Below are 18,492 nucleotides of genomic sequence, written 5' to 3' on the forward strand. Positions count from 1 at the left end.
AACATGTGAATTCCTTATGAATGAATAATTCATAATAACTTCAAACTTTATAATATTATAACCTTTTAGGTATCAAAATATATAACTTTTCTAAAATACAAGTATCACATTAAAAAATTATCAAACTTGTAAAAAATGATATATTAAGATTTCCATAAGTATCTGTGAGCATGGACTGCAATGCAACAGTCGACGATGATGCTGACCAGCAGCTGCAGCAGATTAGCATGCGAGCAGGACCAGAAGCAGCTTAGTCAATTAGTTTACTTTTTTGTTCATTTTGTAATGTTATCTTAGCTGAAATGTAACTAAACTTTAGAGTTGTTAGGATATGAATTTGATGGATGTAATGGCTGAATTATTCAGCTTTTCAATTTGTATCATTTTGTATTGCAACTTGCTAAAACTGATGGGAGCAGTTACAAGTTTAGGTAACTGTCATACCAATTTGTAACACTTTATATTCAAATGAAATGAAAAGTAAATGTATACCATTCGGTCTTTCCGGGGGACTTTCCGATGACTCCAGTTAAGTTCCAAAAAAAAATATTAAGCCCGTTGTTGGGAATTCTCTGTTGAAACTTCTTTTCCATGCACAATCTGAAGAAAACCTCCCACCGCTTTAAAATAATAAGTGGGGAGTTTGGAAGGCCGATAAGGACCTCCACGTTATGAGTAGTGAGATGGATCAGAGGTCGGTCGCTGAAGATGAGCGCAACTTAGGCGGCTACCCAAGTTGATCTTTGGCTTCAGAGGGCTAATGTGTGACAACCGATGCCGATCAACTGATTGTCAAGTCTCAGCATGTTGAAAAGCTATGTATGGGAGGTTGTTGTTCCAGGCATCCCAGGTCCACCCACAAGTTCGGGAAGCAAATCGCCAGATACTCCAAGAGGTGAAGACATGAAGGAGAAAGGACATTTCAGTGATGTGGCCTACAAGCCACCAATTCCTTCCGCAGATAAACGACCTTCTGATCCAACTGTGGGTTTAGAGTCCTATGTCAATCAGGTTTGGAGCTATATTCAAAAAGACCTAGTGCGATTAGTGCATATATGGCTTAGGAGGGGTTGGCAAGACAACCCTCCTAACCAAATCATAACAATTCCAGACACTCCCATGGTTACCTTGTCATTTGGGCAGTTGCATCGCAAGATCGGCCATTGAGAAAGTCCAGGATGAGATTGCCAAATAATGGCCTTTCCAATGAACGTTGGAAATCTAGAGCCTTGATGAGAAAGCTGGAGACATACGCAGCATATTATATAATAGGAGGTTTGCATTGTTGTTGGATGATATATGGGAATGGTTTGATCTCACACGAGCTGGGCTACCTCTTCCAACACAAGAAAATGGCTCTAAAGTCATTTTCACAACTCGTCGTCTTGACGTGTGCTGTCAAATGCAACCGAACATGGATAATATATCAGAGTGGAATGTTTACCACCAGGAGAAGCTTTCAACTGTTCGAGGAGAAGGTTGGATCAGAAACCCTTCGATGCATCCAGATATTTGCAAGTTAGCTGAAGCGGTGGTTGAAGAGTGTGCAGGGCTACCTCTCGCTCTCATTACAATTGGGCGAGCCATGGCATCCAAGAAGACCCGTCGAGAATGGGAATATGCTACAGAAGTTTTAAGGCAATCAGCAGCCTCCGTGTTGCCAGGGGTAGGGAAAGAGATGTATCCCAAGTTAAAATTCAGTTATGACAGTTTAACGAGTGAAAGAGTCAAATATTGTTTCTTGTATTGTTCTTTATATCCAGAAGATTATCTCATCGAAAAAGACGAACTAGTAGATTGTTGGATCGGGGAAGGACTTTTGGACGAGCATACCAATTTGAGCAATGCCAGAAACCAGGGACATTTCATTATAGGTTCTCTTATTGACGCATGCTTATTGGAGAAAGAAGATAATCACTTTGTAAAGATGCACGATGTGATTCGCGACACGGCTTTGTGGATTGCTGGTGAATCTGAGAACGGAAGGTTTTTTGTAAAATCAGGTGCTCAGTTAAAGGAACAACCGAAAGCTAAAAAGTGGGAAGAGGTAACAAGAATGTCGCTGATGGTGAATCAAATTGAAAATCTAACTGAGATATTGGAATGTCCAATCTCCAAACTTTGTTTCTTGGCACGAACGATTTAAAGGTAATCATCAATGATTTCTTTAATTTCATGCCGATGCTAAGGGTTCTGGACTTGTTAGAATGAAAATTTGGAAGAATTGCCAGTAGGAATTGCAAGTGGTTTCACTAGAAATCTCACCTGTCATTCACAAAATAAGAAAGTTGCCGGTCGAATTGAAGGCCCTGAAAAGCTGAAATATTTGAATCTGGAGTGCACAGTGGATCTAGAAATGATCCCACAACAATTGATATCCAGTATATCCAAGTTGCAAGTACTGAAAATGGAGGGATGTGGCTATGGATGTTTATTGGTTTTGGAGGAATAGAGCATTTAAATTATTTGAATGTTTGACTCTTTCTTTAGAAGCGCTTCGGAGTTGGAAAAAGCTTCGAGGTTCAACAAGTTCTTTAGCTGTGCCATTGAACATGTAGGACTTCTAGATTTCAGAGATTCAAGATCATTGAATATTATGGCTTTAGCAAAACTGCAGCATCTATGTACTTTAAGCCTCTGGAGTTGTATGGATCTAGAGGAAGTGAAGATCGAACGTAACATAATTGAAGGTGCAGGATGCTTCCATAGCTTCGATATGTAGCCCTAACTGGATGCAATCATTTGAGGGATGTGAGTTGGGTAACTTTTGCTCCACATTTGGAAGAACTATGGATATATGGATGCAATGGGTTAGAAGAAATCATCAGTGAAGAAAAACTTGGTGAAGTCGCTGAGCTAAAAGGAAATTTAAACTTATTTTCTAAGCTTGATTATTTGTTGCTAGATGGTCTGCCCAAACTAAAGACTATATACCACCATGCTCTGCCTTTCCCACAGCTGAAGAAAGTACACATTACAGGATGCCCAATGTTAAAGAAGCTCCCACTAAACTCCAACAGTGCAAAAGGACAGAGGCTCATCATTGAAGGACAGGAGAGATGGTGGAAAGGTGTAGAATGGGAGGATGAATTCACTAGAATTGCTTTTCTCCCCACTTTCAAACCTCTTATATCGGAAGAAATGTTGGATACTAATTAAGGGTTAAAGCCATTATTGTATCATAACATGTGTCATTGCAAGTTCTGTTTTGTTTATCCTGAATCACATGTAGTTTGATTTTTGATTTACACAATGACGTTTTCCTGTATATAAAATAAAATGTTTGAATTTGAGAATATATGATGTTAATGAATGATAATTTGAAGTATAACTCTCACACATCACATCATTTTCTTTTCATTCTATAACTAAAATTTGATAATTATAATAAAATTAAAAATTTTCCTATTCTGTATATTTAAAAATGAGATAATTTTTCTATAGGAGAGTATACTATAAATGTGTTAATTATAATTTGTAATTTTAAAAAGAGAAAATTAAGTTTAAATATAATTGACTTTCATTCAAAATACATGCAATCATAAGCATAATATCAATAAATAAAAAACTTATGATGTAAGATTAGATAGTAAATATTGATAATTATATTGAGTGACATAATATAAATGCTACAATATTTCAATATTTGTATATTAAAATTCATTAATACAATTACTAACATTTTAAAACTTTTATGATTATAGAATGCTACTACAAAATTTTAACATATAATTTTTTTTATGATGTTTTTGCAAAGATAATTGGTTATATGATTAAATTTGGATATTACAAATTTAAACATATTTTAAAAAAAGAATTGGGGAAACTTAAATGTATACTGTTGAAACCATTTTTTTAAATGGTAGACTTTTATTTTGAAAATGAAACGAAAAAACGGGAGTCGCCACCAATCCTTTGTTTTATGAGCTGTGATCGGATCACCTCATAATTTGATCATTTTAATAAGAGATTTGATTTTTTAAAACGATGTTGTTAGTCTACGAAATCCAAAAAATAGGTTCGAGAGTCGGTTATATACGAGGAAGGATTAGCAGTCTCGTAACGCCCAAATTGGTACCTAATTGATTAATTAATGTCTTATCATCGAAAGTCAAAAATTTGAAAAGAAATTTAAAAATGATCATTTTTTGTATTATGCATTTTTATAAAATCTCTTGAAATAATGAAAACATGTAAAAGGACCTCTTTTCTCGAAGTAATTAACAGGTCGTACCTTGTAAGTTAGGATACGACACATTAAATTCCCGAAAATATGTTTTCCTTTTACTTTATTATTTGATCGAATCTCATGTATTTAAAAATTTAAAGGATGTTCGATTATTTAGGACCAACGTGAAAATCGAAATCTCGTAAATTAGGGTACAACTTCTCGAATCTCCAAATGCGGAGCATTGCCTATTTTGAAAACCTTTTTTGAATAGTATCAAATGCAATATTTAAAATAATGTATTTTTCTTATTCCGGATATAACATAAAGCGGCTTATTATTAAAAAATACATTTAAACCCGATTTTTTGACGTGATTTTAACGAAATGAGATGAAATGATGACATAGAAAACGGAACAATGATGTAGATGAAATGTCATGTAAATGACGTATATTAATAAAAACAATTTACAAGCATCACATAATATACACTATTTTAACAATAATATGAACAATCAAAGATAAATGAAATAAATATAACAAAGTATGCACATAAAAGGACAATACCACTTAAAAACAAAGAAATAAATAAATAAATACATAAATAAATTTAAAGGTACAATTTGGAATAAAATATAAATAAATGAATAATAAAAAATAATATATGTACAAGTAAAAAAAATCTAATATCAAAGGTATAAAAAAAAGGGTGATAAATATAATGAATAATAATAGATAACAAATATCATAATAATGAAGGCATAAATAAATGAATAACTAATGAAAGTAAATAAAAATGGAAGAATAATAAGTGAATACAAGGATAAAAATAAATAAATGAATAATGAATGTAAAATAAATAAATAAAATAGAGCAAGAACAATGTGCATATAAAGAATAAAAGTTTGAAATTAAGAAATAAAGGATTAAATTGGAATTAAAATGAAATTTAGAGCCTAAATTATAATAAAATAAATGAATAAACACAATAAGCCTAAATAAATGAATAAATACATATATATTTGATCCTAAATTAAAATGAAATTATGATCAAATATATATGTATTAATTATTTACAAATACTATAAATTTAAACAAAATTAACTATTAAAATATATAAAGATATATACTATTAAAATTGTGAAATTATACTCTTACTATCATAAAAAATTATAATTTAATTTTGACCCCTGGTATTCAAACAGTAACGACAACTCTCCCTCAAATCCATTTGAACAAAACTTTAACTCCACAATTAGGATCAGCAATTACTTATGATTTGATCATATTATACATACTGAAATGTCTCATTTTTTACATCTATTTTTGTCATACAATGCTCAACCTACTTCCTTTGCATTTTGAATCTACACACCGGCTTCCAAGGTTTCCAACCAGATGACTGCAAAGGACATAAATATTGTAATAAGTTTGCTGACATTTTAACTAAGCCCCTTGGGACTACTTGGTTCGAGAGCTTGAGAAGCAATAACGGTGTCTACTGCATAGAAGCCAAGGAAGAGTGTTGACTATGGACCAGCCATGCAGCAGCAAGAACTCTTGATGCACAACCATGCAGCTGAAGCATTGTTACATGCAAGTATGACAGAATTGCATGGTAAACTAGTGTAGCTCAGTTGTAATGATGTACAAGGCTAGTTAGCTGATATGTTTATGCTTAGGTACTGATTTGGCTGATAAGTCAGTGTGTTTAAGTGTACAAGTAATGTTTTGTAAGTTTCAATGTTGTTAGTGGGAGTTGTTATGTATTCGGTAATGCTTGTAACTTAAAGGCAACAGTTCCTTCAGAAATTGATGATGAAAAACGTTTTCAGCTTCTTGTTTTTAGCTTCTCATTTTTATTCTCTGTTCTCAGTCTTTTATTGTTGATAAACTCCAACAATTTCATAGGCTTAAGGTCGTTGAACGTTTTGACTTTAGTAAATATGCTTATATCTATATACTTCACGACTTTCGAGTTGTATGGATCTAGAAGAGGTGAAGATCGATAGTGCATGGATTGCAAGTGCAGGATGCTTCCATAGCCTTCGATTTCTATCCTTATTTAGCAGCCATAATCTGAGGGATATGAGTTGGGTAACTTTTGCTCAACATTTGGAAGAACTATCTATATGGCAATGCCTAGGTTTAGAAGAAATTATCAGTTGGGAAAACATAATGAAGTTGCAGAATTGAAGGAGAATTCAAACTTCTTTTCTAAGCTCAAAATTTTGGATCAACATTATCTGCCCAAAATGAAGACAATATATCGGGATGCTCTGCCCTTTCAACAACTAAAGGAAATTATAAATGAAAAATGGCCAACGTTGAAGAAGCTCCCACTAAAGTTCAATAGTGCCCAGGGACGGAAGATTGTCATTAAAGGAGAGAAGTGGTGGAAAGATGTAGAATGGGAACATGAATCCACTCCAATTGCTTTTCTTACCTCTTTCAAACCTCTGTTTTCACAATATGCTGGAAATTAGGGTTGGAAAGGGTTAAAGCGCTTGTTGTATCACAGTATCATAACATAGTTCGTAGTAAGTTTGTCTTGCGTGTCCCTAGATTACATGTGATTTTGTTGTCGTATTCAATGTCTTGTTCCTCTATACAATATAAACTAGATATTTTGGGTTGGGATGATAAAATTGAGGGAGTAGAGTTTATGATTTTTGAGGTTTGAATCCTATTCTGTGCATGTACTTTCTAGACTTTATATAAAAAGGAAAGGGTAAATTATGGAAATGGTCCTTTTGTCTTATTTTGTTCACCCCTGAAACAAAATTTTATTTCTTCCATTGGCATTTGGCTCCAATGCTTGAAATTATTGATGCAAGGTGAGTGAATGTTTTTGGTTGGTCTGTTAATTCACATTTGGCAACTAAATGTTTTGATATATTGAACTTCGATAGTGAGTTGCTAATTAGGGAGGTAGTTCTTGGAAAGACCCTAAATTTGCCAATCTCCTTTTCAGTTCTATCTCATATATGCTTTTGACCATCTTCATGCAGATAATTGCCAATGGTGAAATTTTCCAGACAGTTTCAAATAATCAAGGAAGTGTAAAATTTTAAACAATTTCAAAAAGAATAATTGAAATTAATTTTTTAATTTTGCAAGGTTTAGTAAGAAACTAAAATTTAAATTAATTAAACTAAAATATATGAAAGAAATTTAAAATTAATTAAAATATCAAAATAAAGAATAATTCTTTATATAAGGATTTTTGAAAGAGCCATCAATTTGACTTTCAAATATGAGAATTATATATAATTAATTATATTTACATAATAAATTAAATTATTTTCACTGCACACCGAAAATGCCTTACAATGGACCCATTGTGTCAATAATTGTAGTATATTTGTAGTACTAAAACTTTCAAAATCAAAGAGAACTGTGTGCAACTGCAGTACAAGTTAATGGGTTTACCTGCCAATTTTCTTTCTCTGTTTTTGTTTACCAAAATATTCTTACTCTTTCATATAACTCCATAAGCACCTTTGATCTATTCCTTGCTTCTATTTCCTGAATTGTTGAACTCACTCTTCTAAAATCAAAACCAGGTATGGGTAATATCTTCTCAATCTCACTTTCACTCGATACCATCATTACCCGTTGCTGGGATTGTGCTGCTAGACAGGCAATTTATATATGCAACCTCGAAGATAACCTTCATGCTTTACAAGCTGAAGTAGCAAAACTGAAGGAGCTCAGGGGTGATCTGACGAGCAGGGTCAGAATTGCTGAAGATGAGCAGCAGCATAAGCGGCTAAACCAAGTTGAGGGTTGGCTTCAGAGGGCCGATCATGTGGTAGCCGATGCTGATCAACTGAGTCGGGAAAGTCCTCAGCAAGTTGAAAAGTTATGTATGGGAGGTTGTTGTTCCAGGCATCCCAGGTCCACCCACAAGTTCGGGAAGCAAATCGCCACAATACTCCAAGAGGTGAAACATCTGAAGGAGAATGGAGATTTCAGTGATGTGGCCCGCAAGCCACCACTTCCTTCTGCAACTAAACGACCTTCTGAGCCAACTGTGGGTTTAGAGTCCTATGTCAATCAGGTTTGGAGCAGTCTTCAAAAGGAACAAGTGGGAGTTATTGGAATATATGGCTTAGGAGGGGTTGGCAAGACAACCCTCCTAAACCAAATCAATAACATATTCCATGATACTACCCATGATTACCGTGTAATTTGGGCAGTTGCATCTCAAGATCGGCCAATTGAAAAAGTCCAGGATGAGATTGCCAAAAGAATAGGCCTTTCCAATGAAGGTTGGGAATCTAGGAGCCGTGATGAGAAAGCTGGAGATATCTTCAACGTATTATGTAGAAAGAAGTTTGCATTGTTATTGGATGATATATGGGAACGGTTTGATCTCACAGGAGCCGGGGTACCTCTTCCAACACAAGGAAATGGCTCTAAAGTCATTTTCACAACTCGTAGTCGTGACGTGTGCTGTCAAATGCAACCGAACATGGCGAATAATATCAAAGTTGAATGTTTACCACCAGGAAAAGCTTTGAAATTGTTCGAGGAGAAGGTTGGGTCAGAAACCCTTCAACTGCATCCAGATATTCGCAAGTTAGCTAAAGCGGTGGTTGAAGAGTGTGCAGGACTACCTCTCGCTCTCATTAACAATTGGGCGAGCCATGGCATCCAAGAAGACCCCTCCAGAATGGGAATATGCTATTGAAGTTTTAAGGCAATCAGCAGCTTCTGTGTTCCCAGGGGTAGGGAAAGAGATGTATCCCAAGTTAAAATTCAGTTATGACAGTTTAACGAGTGAAAGAGTCAAATCTTGTTTCTTGTATTGTTCTTTATATCCAGAAGATCATCCCATCCAAATAGATGAACTAATACATTGTTGGATCGGGGAAGGATTTATGGACGAGCATACCGATTTAAGCACTGCCAGAAACCAGGGACGTTTCTTTATAGGTTCTCTTATTGAGGCATGCTTATTGGAGAAAGTACGTTTTAGTGATCGTGTAAGGATGCACGATGTGGTTCGCGACATGGCTTTGTGGATTGTTGGTGAGTTTGAGAAGGATAAATTTTTGGTAAAATCAGGTGTTCAGTTAAAGGAACTACCGGAAGCTGAAAAGTGGGAAGAGATAAGAAGAATGTCGCTGATGGATAATCAAATCGAAAATCTAACTGAGATATTGGAATGTCCCAATCTCCAAACTTTGTTTCTTAGCAGCAATGATTTGAAGGTAATCATGGATGATTTCTTTAATTCTATGCCGATGCTAAGGGTTCTAGACTTGTCCGACAATACGAATTTCGAAGAATTGCCTGTAGGAATTGCAAAGTTGGTTTCACTAGAACATCTCAACCTGTCATTCACAAAAATAAGAAAGTTGCCGGTCGAATTGAGGGCCCTGGAAAAGCTGAAATATTTGAATCTAGAGTGGACACGCGATCTAGAAATGATCCCACAACAACTTATATCCAGTTTCTCTAAGTTGCAAGTACTGAAAATGATGAGATGTGGCTATGGATGTTCATTGCTTTTGGAGGATCTGGAGCATTTAAAATATTTGAATGTATTGACTCTTACTTTTAGAAGCGCTTCGGAGTTGGAAAAAGCTTCGAGGTTCAACAAGTTCTTTAGCTGTGCCATTGAACATGTAAGCCTTCTAGATTTCAGAGATTCAAGGTCATTGAATATTTTGGCTTTAGCAAATCTGCAGAACCTATGTTCTATAAAATGTACGAATTGTATGGATCTGAAAGAAGTGAAGATCGAAAGCAACATAGTTGAAGGTGCAAGATACTTCCATAGCCTTCGGTATGTAGGCCTAACCTATTGCAAACAAATGATGGATGTGAGTTGGGTAATTTTTGCTCCACATTTGGAAAAACTACTTATACGTGGTTGTAACAGTTTAGAAGAAATCATTAGTGAGGAAAAAGTTGATGAAGTCACTGATTCAAAGGCAAATACAAACTTATTTTCTAGGCTCGAGCAGTTGGATCTATGTCGTCTGCCTAAAATGAAGACAATATACTGCCATGCTCTGCCTTTCCCACGGCTGAAGAAAATATCAATTGTAAAATGCCCAATGCTGAAGAAGCTCCCACTAAACTCCAATAGTGCAAAAGGACAGAGACTCATCATTAAAGGAGAGAAGGGGTGGTGGAAAGATGTAGAATGGGAGGATGAATCCACTCGAACTGCTTTTCTCCCTCTTTCAGACCTCAGTAATCTATGAAATGTTGGATATTAATTAAGGCTTAAAGCCATTATTGTATCATTGCATACCTCACTGTAAGTTCTATTTTGCATATCTTTAAATTACATGTAATTTATAATAAAATGTTTGGATTGAGAGTATATCATGTTGGTTTTCTCTATTTTAGCTTCTCCCAAAGAGCAGAGCTCAAATATTGCCTTATTTCATTATGATGGTTCTGCTTCAAACTTACCTTTTCGAAAGGAGCTGATGCATTTATGGAAGGACTTGAAGTCATTGTGTCTTGCTGTACAATTCGACCATGTGAAATTTCACCTGAGTAAGATAAAACAAAGGAATTGTCTCATCTATAAATCAAACTTGAAATGATATTCACATCTGTCAGTAGATAACATAATTTCTTTCCCCTTCTTCAGACCACATGCCATAAGTCAGAAACATAACCATCGTAGTTACCTTTGGTAACAGGTTCCTCTGTCAATCCAGTAGACTGCATTTCTAATATACAGGCTTCAGGCTTCATTTATCAATAAGTTAGAAGGATTATCAAAGAAAGGCTATAAGACAAAAAAGGCATGCAAAGATTTGATCACTTACAGCAAACTGATTAGTTAAATCCTGATGCTTATATTTATTGGACATCTCTTCAATTGGTTCTTTTCCTTTGGACTGCTGTTGTTGTTTCCTTCACTCAGAGTCATATACCTATTTCATGAGTGACACATTCAACATACATTTGTATTAACAGGTAAAAAGCACCAAATCCCAACATTACCTCTCAATATCTTTGACCATGATCAAGATAACTGTAACCTTCATCTTTTTTTTCTATGAAAACCAGCTTTAGTCAGCTCATCTTCATCACCATCACTTTCAGCAGCTTTACTCAACTCATCTTTAGCTGAAGTTCTTCTTTCTCAAATTCTTCCAACCTTGACATTATACTGCCATGCTCTGCCTTTCCCACAGCTGAAGGAAATATCAATTGTAGAATGCCCAATGCTGAAGAAGCTCCCACTAAACTCCGATACTGCAAAAGGACAAACGCTCATCATTTTAGAAGATGAGTAGTGGTGGAAAAATGTAGAATGAGAAGATGAATCCACTCAAATTGCTTTTCTCCTTTTCTTCATACCTCTGTAAACTACAAATGCTGTCTATTTTGTTGTCAAATAACGATAGTTATTCAAATAACAAGTAGGATTTTATTGTCATATATGTATCATTAAACATATGGTCTTGGATTTAGTTGTCTTCATCTTCCAATGCTGTCTCTTGTGTTTCCTTTTCTGATCATTGTTTAAGTGGCAATAATGGTGCTAGTATGAATGCTACCGATTCAGTCCTATCAGTAAGTGAGCAAAGCTTTTTTTGGAACTCTAGCTTCCATTTGGATAACAAAAAAGTCAAAGGCTATAGGTGCTTTAGTTCTTTACTTCTCTTTACTTTCCTAGAACAGGGATTTCATTTGCTGATGAATTGCTAGGAAGGTGGCAGAGTAATGTTGAATGTTACTACCTAACATCTTACACATGCTGCTATTAGTATTCCTTTTTCTTTTTTTGATGGGATTTTAGTTCTTCTCAATAATGCAAGTTGCCAATGAGGGGAGTGGTTTCCACACAAAAGACAAGAATTTCCTTTCATCTGTCATACTCTCAGCATGCCAAACTGGAATTCAGACTTTAGAATAAAATTCAGGTTTTAAAACTGCAGATTCACTGGTTGATTGCAAGTTGCCAATGAGGGGAATGGTTTCCACACAAAAGACAAGAATTTCCTTTCATCTGTCATAAATAAATATCAGCATGCCAAATTGGACAGACTGTCCACCCATAATGCCCTGCCCAAAGCTACCAAAGAAAGTGGAACCCTAGAAAGAGAGAGAGATGTTGGTTCAACCTGTGAATTCCTTTATTGGATCATACCACTAAAATATTCATTCTATTAACAAAATCATAAAAAACTTCAAACTTTATAATTTTATAACCTTTAGGTATCAAAATTTATACCTTTTTTAAAATACAGGTACCACATTAAAAAAAAATTATTAAACTTTAAGTATCAAATGATATATTAAGCATTTCAATAAATATTAACTTTAAAATTTTAGAAGCAAAATTTTTAATTAAATAAAATATAAAACCACTTAAATTTAATACAATATATAATTATTTTTAGTATTTTAAATACTTGTATATATAGTTTTTTTTAATTAAAACAGTTATGGAAAAAATATTTATAAATGTAATTTAATTTAATTTTTTAAAAACATAGTAACTTAATTTTAATTTTGTATAGTTTTAAATTTATATACATTTTTTAATTAACAAATTGTAATATATTTTTAGCATAATTTAAACACTTTGTAAATATTTATGTAAAATTTTAAACATCTTTGATTATTTTATATTTTAATTATTTTTTGGTACCAAAATACATGTGAACTTCCAACGGTTTGTCTTTCTTTACCTGCGAATTTTCTCTCTTTGTTTTTGTTTACCAAAATATTCTCAATCTTTCATATAGCTCTATAAGCATCTTTGATTTATTCCTTGCTTCTATTTCCAGAAATTGTTCAGCTCACTCTTCTAAAATCAAAAACAGGTATGAGTAATATCTTCTCAATCTCACTTTCACTCGATACCATCATTACCCGTTGCTGGGATTCTGCTTTTCTATGCAAACTTGAAGAAAACCTCCCTGCTTTAAAACCTGAAGTGGAAGATTTGAAGGCGACCAGGAGGGATCTGATGAGCAGGGTCAGGTTCGCCGAAGATGAGAAGCAACTTAAGCGGCTACCCCAAGTTGATCTTTGGCTTCAGAGGGCTGATCGTGTGATAACCGATGCTGATAAACTGATTGTCCAAAGTCCTCAGCATGTTGAAAAGTTATGTATGGGAGGTTGTTGTTCCAGGCATCCCAGGTCCACCCACAAGTTCGGGAAGCAAATCGCCACAATACTCCAAGAGGTGAAAGACATGAAGGAGAATGGAGATTTCAGTGATGTGGCCTGCAAGCCACCAATTCCTTTCGCAAATAAACGACCTTCTGATCCAACTGTGTGTTTAGAGTCCTATGTAAATCAGGTTTGGAGCTGTCTTCAAAAGGAACAAGTGGGAATTATTGTCATATATGGCTTAGGAGGGGTTGGCAAGACAACCCTCCTAAACCAAATCAATAACAAATTCCATGATACTAGCCATGATTACCATGTAATTTGGGCAGTTGCATCTCAAGATCGGCCAATTGAAAAAGTCCAGAATCAGATTGCCAAAAGAATAGGCCTTTCCAATGAAGGTTGGGAATTTAAGAGCCGTGATGAGAAAGCTGGAGATATCTTCAACGTATTATGTAGAAAGAAGTTTGCATTGTTGTTGGATGATATATGGGAATGGTTTGATCTCACAAGAGCTGGGGTGCCTCTTCCAACACAACAAAATGGCTCTAAAGTCATTTTCACAACTCGTCGTCTTGACGTGTGCTGTCAAATGCAACCGAACATGGATAATAATATCAAAGTGGAATGTTTACCACCAGGAGAAGCTTTCAAACTGTTCGAGGAGAAGGTTGGATCAGAAACCCTTCGAATGCATCCAGATATTTGCAAGTTAGCTGAAGCGGTGGTTGAAGAGTGTGCAGGGCTACCTCTCGCTCTCATTACAATTGGGCGAGGCATGGCATCCAAGAAGACCCCTCGAGAATGGGAATATGCTACAGAAGTTTTAAGGCAATCAGCAGCCTCTGTGTTGCCAGGGGTAGGGAAAGAGATGTATCCCAAGTTAAAATTCAGTTATGACTGTTTACCTGATGAAAGGTTCAGATCTTGTTTCTTGTATTGTTCTTTATATCCAGAAGATTATCTCATCCAAAAAGACGAACTAGTAGATTGTTGGATCGGGGAAGGACTTTTGGACGAGCATGCCAATTTGAGCAATGCCAGAAACCAGGGACATTTCATTATAGGTTCTCTTATTGACGCATGCTTATTGGAGAAAGGACAATATAATGTTAGTGTAAAGATGCACGATGTGATTCGCGACATGGCTTTGTGGATTGCTGGTGAATCTGAGAAGGAGAAGTTTTTTGTAAAATCAGGTGTTCAGTTAAAGGAACAACTGAAAGCTAAAAAGTGGGAAGAGGTAACAAGAATGTCGCTGATGGAGAATCAAATTGAAAATCTAACTGAGATATTGGAATGTCCCAATCTCCAAACTTTGTTTCTTGGCAGGAATGATTTGAAGGTAATTATTGGAACCCACCCACATTGTTTGAAAAGTCAAAAAGGGTGGGCACCGAAAGTAGAAAGTAAGATTGGTTGGCAAGTTGGGTTAAAAGTTGGCATGGGATAATTGCAATTTTGGTCCCTAATTGTATAGGGACATTGCAAGTTGATCCTTAAACCTCAATTATAAATAGGCCTAACCATTTCTTACTTTCTTCATCCCACACTTGCCATTCTCTACTTAAGGCAATTGTTCTCTCTCCCTATTTGTAAACTTTCACTTGTATTTTTGGAGTGAAATATATTTGGTAGTGCCCAAGGACGTAGGCAAAATTTGCTGAACCTCGTTAAAATTCTAGTGTTCTTTATTTTTTGTTCTGCATATTTTGCAAGTGTCATTGTAGTGATTTATTGTGCTATTAAATTACGATAGAGGGATATTCTGGCTAGGAAAGATCTGGTATGTAAGCGATCCTCGTGATCCACCTCTCTTTCCTGGGAATTGAACTTAGTGTGATTTTTCAGTACAATAATTTTACTCTTTCACACGCTTCCGCGCAACAATTGGTACCAGAGCCAGGTTCGTACTTGGGGAATACGACCGTTTACGGTACTATTTACGTATATGGCACTATTTACATATACAGTACTATTCACGTATACGGTACTGTTCACGTATACAGTAGTTGGGATTGAGGAGAAAAATGGCAGCAGCATCGTCATCAGCAAGGACTACTGTGACAAATGCAAAATTTGAAGTAGAGAAATTTGACGGTACCAATAATTTTGGTATGTGGCAATGTGAGATCCTGGATGTCTTATGTCAACAAGAGTTAGATATAGCCCTTGAAGAAAAACCTGACAAGATGGATGACAAGGAGTGGGCCAAGATCAATAGACAGACGTGTGGTACAATCCGCCTATGTTTGGCCAAAGAGCAGAAGTACTCTGTCATGAGGGAGACATCAGCGAAGAAGTTATGGGATACACTGGAAGAAAAGTTTCTAACGAAAAGTCTTGAAAATAGGCTTTATATGAAAAAGAAACTTTATCGATTCACGTATGCACCCGGTATGTCGATGAATGACCATGTGAACTCATTCAATAAAATTTTAGCAGACTTGCTAAATTTGGATGAGAAATTTGAAGATGAAGACAAGGCATTATTGTTGTTGAATTCCCTTCCTGATGAATATGATCATCTTACCACCACATTGCTTCATGGGAAGGACACGATCACATTTGATGCAGTCTGTAGTGCGTTGTATAGATCTGAGACTCGAAAGAAAGATAAAAGAGATCACAGAGATACAACCGCAGAAGTCTTAACAGTAAGAGGTCGTTCACACAGCAGCAAATCTGGTAGAAGGGAAAAGTCCAAAGGGAGACCCGCCAAAGATGAATGTGCCTTTTGCCGTGAAAAAGGGCATTGGAAAAAGAATTGTCCTAAGCTACAAAAGGGCAAGGCTATTTCTAATGCATGTGTAGCGGAGCATGATGAGGAGTCAGACTTTAGCTTGGTTGGCATGACAATGGCATGTCAAACGGATGAGTGGATTTTGGATTCAGGATGTACTTACCATATGTGTCCTAATAAGGACTGGTTTTCTAGTCTTAAAGAGCTAGAATGTGGAATTGTTCTTATGGGCAATGATAGTGCTTGTAAGACAATGGGAGTGGGTACAGTCCAATTGAAGAATCACGACGGCTCAATCCAAGTCTTGACAGATGTTCGCTACGTACCTAGCCTGAAGAAAAATCTCATCTCATTAGGTGCCCTAGAATCTAAAGGGCTCACAATCACTTTGAGAGATGGATTACTAAAAGTAGTAGCTGGGCAACTGACGGTTATGAAAGGCACAAGAAGAAATAACTTGTATTTTTTAAATAGAAGTACAGTTATTGGATCAACATCAACAGTTTCTACAAAAGATGTAGATTCAGAGGCTACCAGATTATGGCATATGCGATTGGGACATGCTGGTGAAAAAGCTTTGCAGAAATTGGTGAAGCAAGGCTTATTGAAAGGTGCAAATTCTTGCAAAATGGAATTCTGTGAACATTGTGTTCTGGGCAAGCAGAAGAGGGTAAAATTTGGTCCAGCAATTCACAATACGAAAGGAATTCTGGACTACGTTCACAGTGATGTGTGGGGACCTACCAAAGTAGCTTCTTTGGGAGGTATGCACTATTTTGTTACTTTTGTTGATGATTATTCAAGAAAAGTCTGGGTGTATCTAATGAAAAGAAAAAATGAAGTTTTGGATGCATTTCTGAAATGGAAGAATATGGTGGAGACTCAGACTGGTCGAAAGGTCAAACGACTTCGATCAGATAATGGTACTGAGTACAAAAACGATCCATTTCTACAAGTATGCCAAGATGAGGGCATTGTGCGACACTTCACTGTTCGGGATACACCACAGCAAAATGGGGTGGCAGAACGAATGAATCGAACTATACTGGAGAAAGTTCGATGTATGTTGTCCAATGCTGGATTGGGCAAAGAATTTTGGGCTGAGGCAGTTACATATGCGTACCATCTAATTAACCGTTTGCCATCAGCTGCAATAAATGGAAAAACTCCTATGGAGATGTGGACTGGTAAATCTGCTACTGATTATGATTCTTTACATGTATTTGGTTCCACTGCATATTATCATGTAAAAGAATCTAAGTTAGACCCAAGAGCAAAGAAAGCATTATTCTTGGGTATAACTGATGGAGTAAAAGGATATCGTCTCTGGTGTCCTGATACAAGGAAGATTGTTTTCAGTAGAGATGTGACTTTTGATGAATCAACCATGTTGAAGTACAATGATTCACAAAAGGATGACAAAACCAGTAGTACTTTGCAGCAGGTGGAGCTTGAAAAGGTTAACGATGATCCAGCTAATATTGAAGGGACAAATGATAAAGAGGTTCCTACCCAAGAACCTCTACAGCAATAAGATTCAATTGCATATAGAAGGCCAAGAAGAGAGATTCGTAAGCCTGCTCGCTTTGATGATATAGTGGCCTATGCACTTCCAATTACAGATGATAATGTTCCTTCTACTTACACAGAAGTAATAAGTAACCCTGATGGTGTAAAGTGGAAGCAAGCAATGAATGAAGAAATGCAGTCTCTTCATAAAAATAAGACCTGGGAGTTGGTGACACTACCCAAGGGAAAGAAGGCAATTGGATGCAAATGGGTATATGCAAAGAAGGGAGGATTTCCTGATAAAAATGAAATTGGATACAAGGCTAGATTAGTAGCAAAGGGTTACGCTCAGAAAGAAGGAATAGACTACAATGAAGTGTTTTCTCCAGTTGTGAAGCATTCGTCTATTCGGATTTTGCTAGCCTTGGTTGCGCAATATGATCTTGAACTAGTTCAGCTTGATGTGAAGACCGCGTTTTTACACGGTGATTTGGAAGAGGAAATCTATATGACTCAGCCAGATGGATTAAGGTTGCTGGAAAAGAAAATTGGGTTTGCAAACTGACAAAGTCGCTTTATAGATTGAAGCAATCTCCGAGGCAGTGGTACAAGCGATTTGATCAGTTCATGAAAGGGCAAAGGTACACAAGAAGTAAATTTGATCATTGCGTGTATTTTCAGAAGCTACAAGAAGGAACTTTCATATACTTGCTCTTATATGTTGATGATATGCTAATAGCATCTAAGAGCAAAGTTGAGATTGAAAGATTGAAGACTCAACTCAATCTCGAGTTTGAGATGAAAGATCTAGGAGAAGCTAAAAAGATTCTCGGCATTGAAATATGGAGAGATAGAGCTCATGATAGAGTTAGCTTGTCTCAGAAGCAGTATTTGAAAAAGGTACTACAGCAGTTTGGCATGAACGAACAGACAAAACCTGTAAGTACCCCGTTGGCTTCTCATTTCAAGC

The 18,492-nt window shown here is 36.0% G+C and overlaps 4 protein-coding genes across 6 annotated transcripts; all 4 read left to right on the top strand.

The window, feature by feature from the left end:
• Positions 1 to 170: 170 nt before the first annotated feature.
• Positions 171 to 3,159, top strand: LOC121214076 (probable disease resistance protein At1g12290). The gene is made up of 6 exons (XM_041087814.1): positions 171 to 253; positions 816 to 1,011; positions 1,226 to 2,047; positions 2,207 to 2,391; positions 2,491 to 2,624; positions 2,723 to 3,159. The coding sequence occupies exons 1-6, from the start codon at positions 171 to 173 to the stop codon at positions 3,157 to 3,159; spliced, it is 1,857 nt and encodes a 618-aa protein (XP_040943748.1).
• A 4,341-nt stretch (positions 3,160 to 7,500) lies between these two features.
• On the top strand, positions 7,501 to 11,585 carry LOC107928900 (probable disease resistance protein At5g63020). 3 transcript variants are annotated; one of them, XM_041086664.1, is made up of 3 exons: positions 7,501 to 10,445; positions 10,538 to 11,119; positions 11,213 to 11,585. In XM_041086664.1, the coding sequence occupies exon 1, from the start codon at positions 7,737 to 7,739 to the stop codon at positions 8,862 to 8,864; it is 1,128 nt and encodes a 375-aa protein (XP_040942598.1). In that variant the 5' UTR covers positions 7,501 to 7,736; the 3' UTR covers positions 8,865 to 10,445; positions 10,538 to 11,119; positions 11,213 to 11,585. The 3 variants fall into 3 exon arrangements, with proteins under 3 accessions (XP_040942598.1, XP_016715676.2, XP_040942597.1); XM_016860187.2 differs by having other exon boundaries at positions 10,538 to 10,690; positions 10,788 to 11,585; XM_041086663.1 differs by having other exon boundaries at positions 10,538 to 11,585.
• Positions 8,914 to 10,389, top strand: LOC121214077 (disease resistance protein SUMM2). The gene has a single exon (XM_041087815.1). The coding sequence runs from the start codon at positions 8,914 to 8,916 to the stop codon at positions 10,387 to 10,389; it is 1,476 nt and encodes a 491-aa protein (XP_040943749.1).
• Positions 11,586 to 12,980: 1,395 nt separating the features above from the next.
• Positions 12,981 to 14,608, top strand: LOC121214078 (disease resistance protein SUMM2). Its single transcript, XM_041087816.1, has 2 exons — positions 12,981 to 14,513; positions 14,603 to 14,608. The coding sequence occupies exons 1-2, from the start codon at positions 12,981 to 12,983 to the stop codon at positions 14,606 to 14,608; spliced, it is 1,539 nt and encodes a 512-aa protein (XP_040943750.1).
• Positions 14,609 to 18,492: the final 3,884 nt, after the last annotated feature.

Source organism: Gossypium hirsutum, chromosome D01 (genome assembly GCF_007990345.1).
Source record: "Gossypium hirsutum isolate 1008001.06 chromosome D01, Gossypium_hirsutum_v2.1, whole genome shotgun sequence".
NCBI classification, from domain to species: Eukaryota; Viridiplantae; Streptophyta; class Magnoliopsida; order Malvales; family Malvaceae; genus Gossypium; species Gossypium hirsutum.

Coding starts and splice junctions, on each gene's coding strand:
- LOC121214076 (XM_041087814.1), top strand. CDS start 171: ATGGACTGCAATGCAACAGTCGACGATGATGCTGACCAGCAGCTGCAG. Junction 254..815: donor GCAGGACCAGAAGCAGCTTA/GTCAATTAGTTT, acceptor CATGTTGAAAAG/CTATGTATGGGAGGTTGTTG. Junction 2,048..2,206: donor AAGCTAAAAAGTGGGAAGAG/GTAACAAGAATG, acceptor TGGACTTGTTAG/AATGAAAATTTGGAAGAATT.
- LOC107928900 (XM_041086663.1), top strand. CDS start 7,737: ATGGGTAATATCTTCTCAATCTCACTTTCACTCGATACCATCATTACC.
- LOC121214077 (XM_041087815.1), top strand. CDS start 8,914: ATGTATCCCAAGTTAAAATTCAGTTATGACAGTTTAACGAGTGAAAGA.
- LOC121214078 (XM_041087816.1), top strand. CDS start 12,981: ATGAGTAATATCTTCTCAATCTCACTTTCACTCGATACCATCATTACC.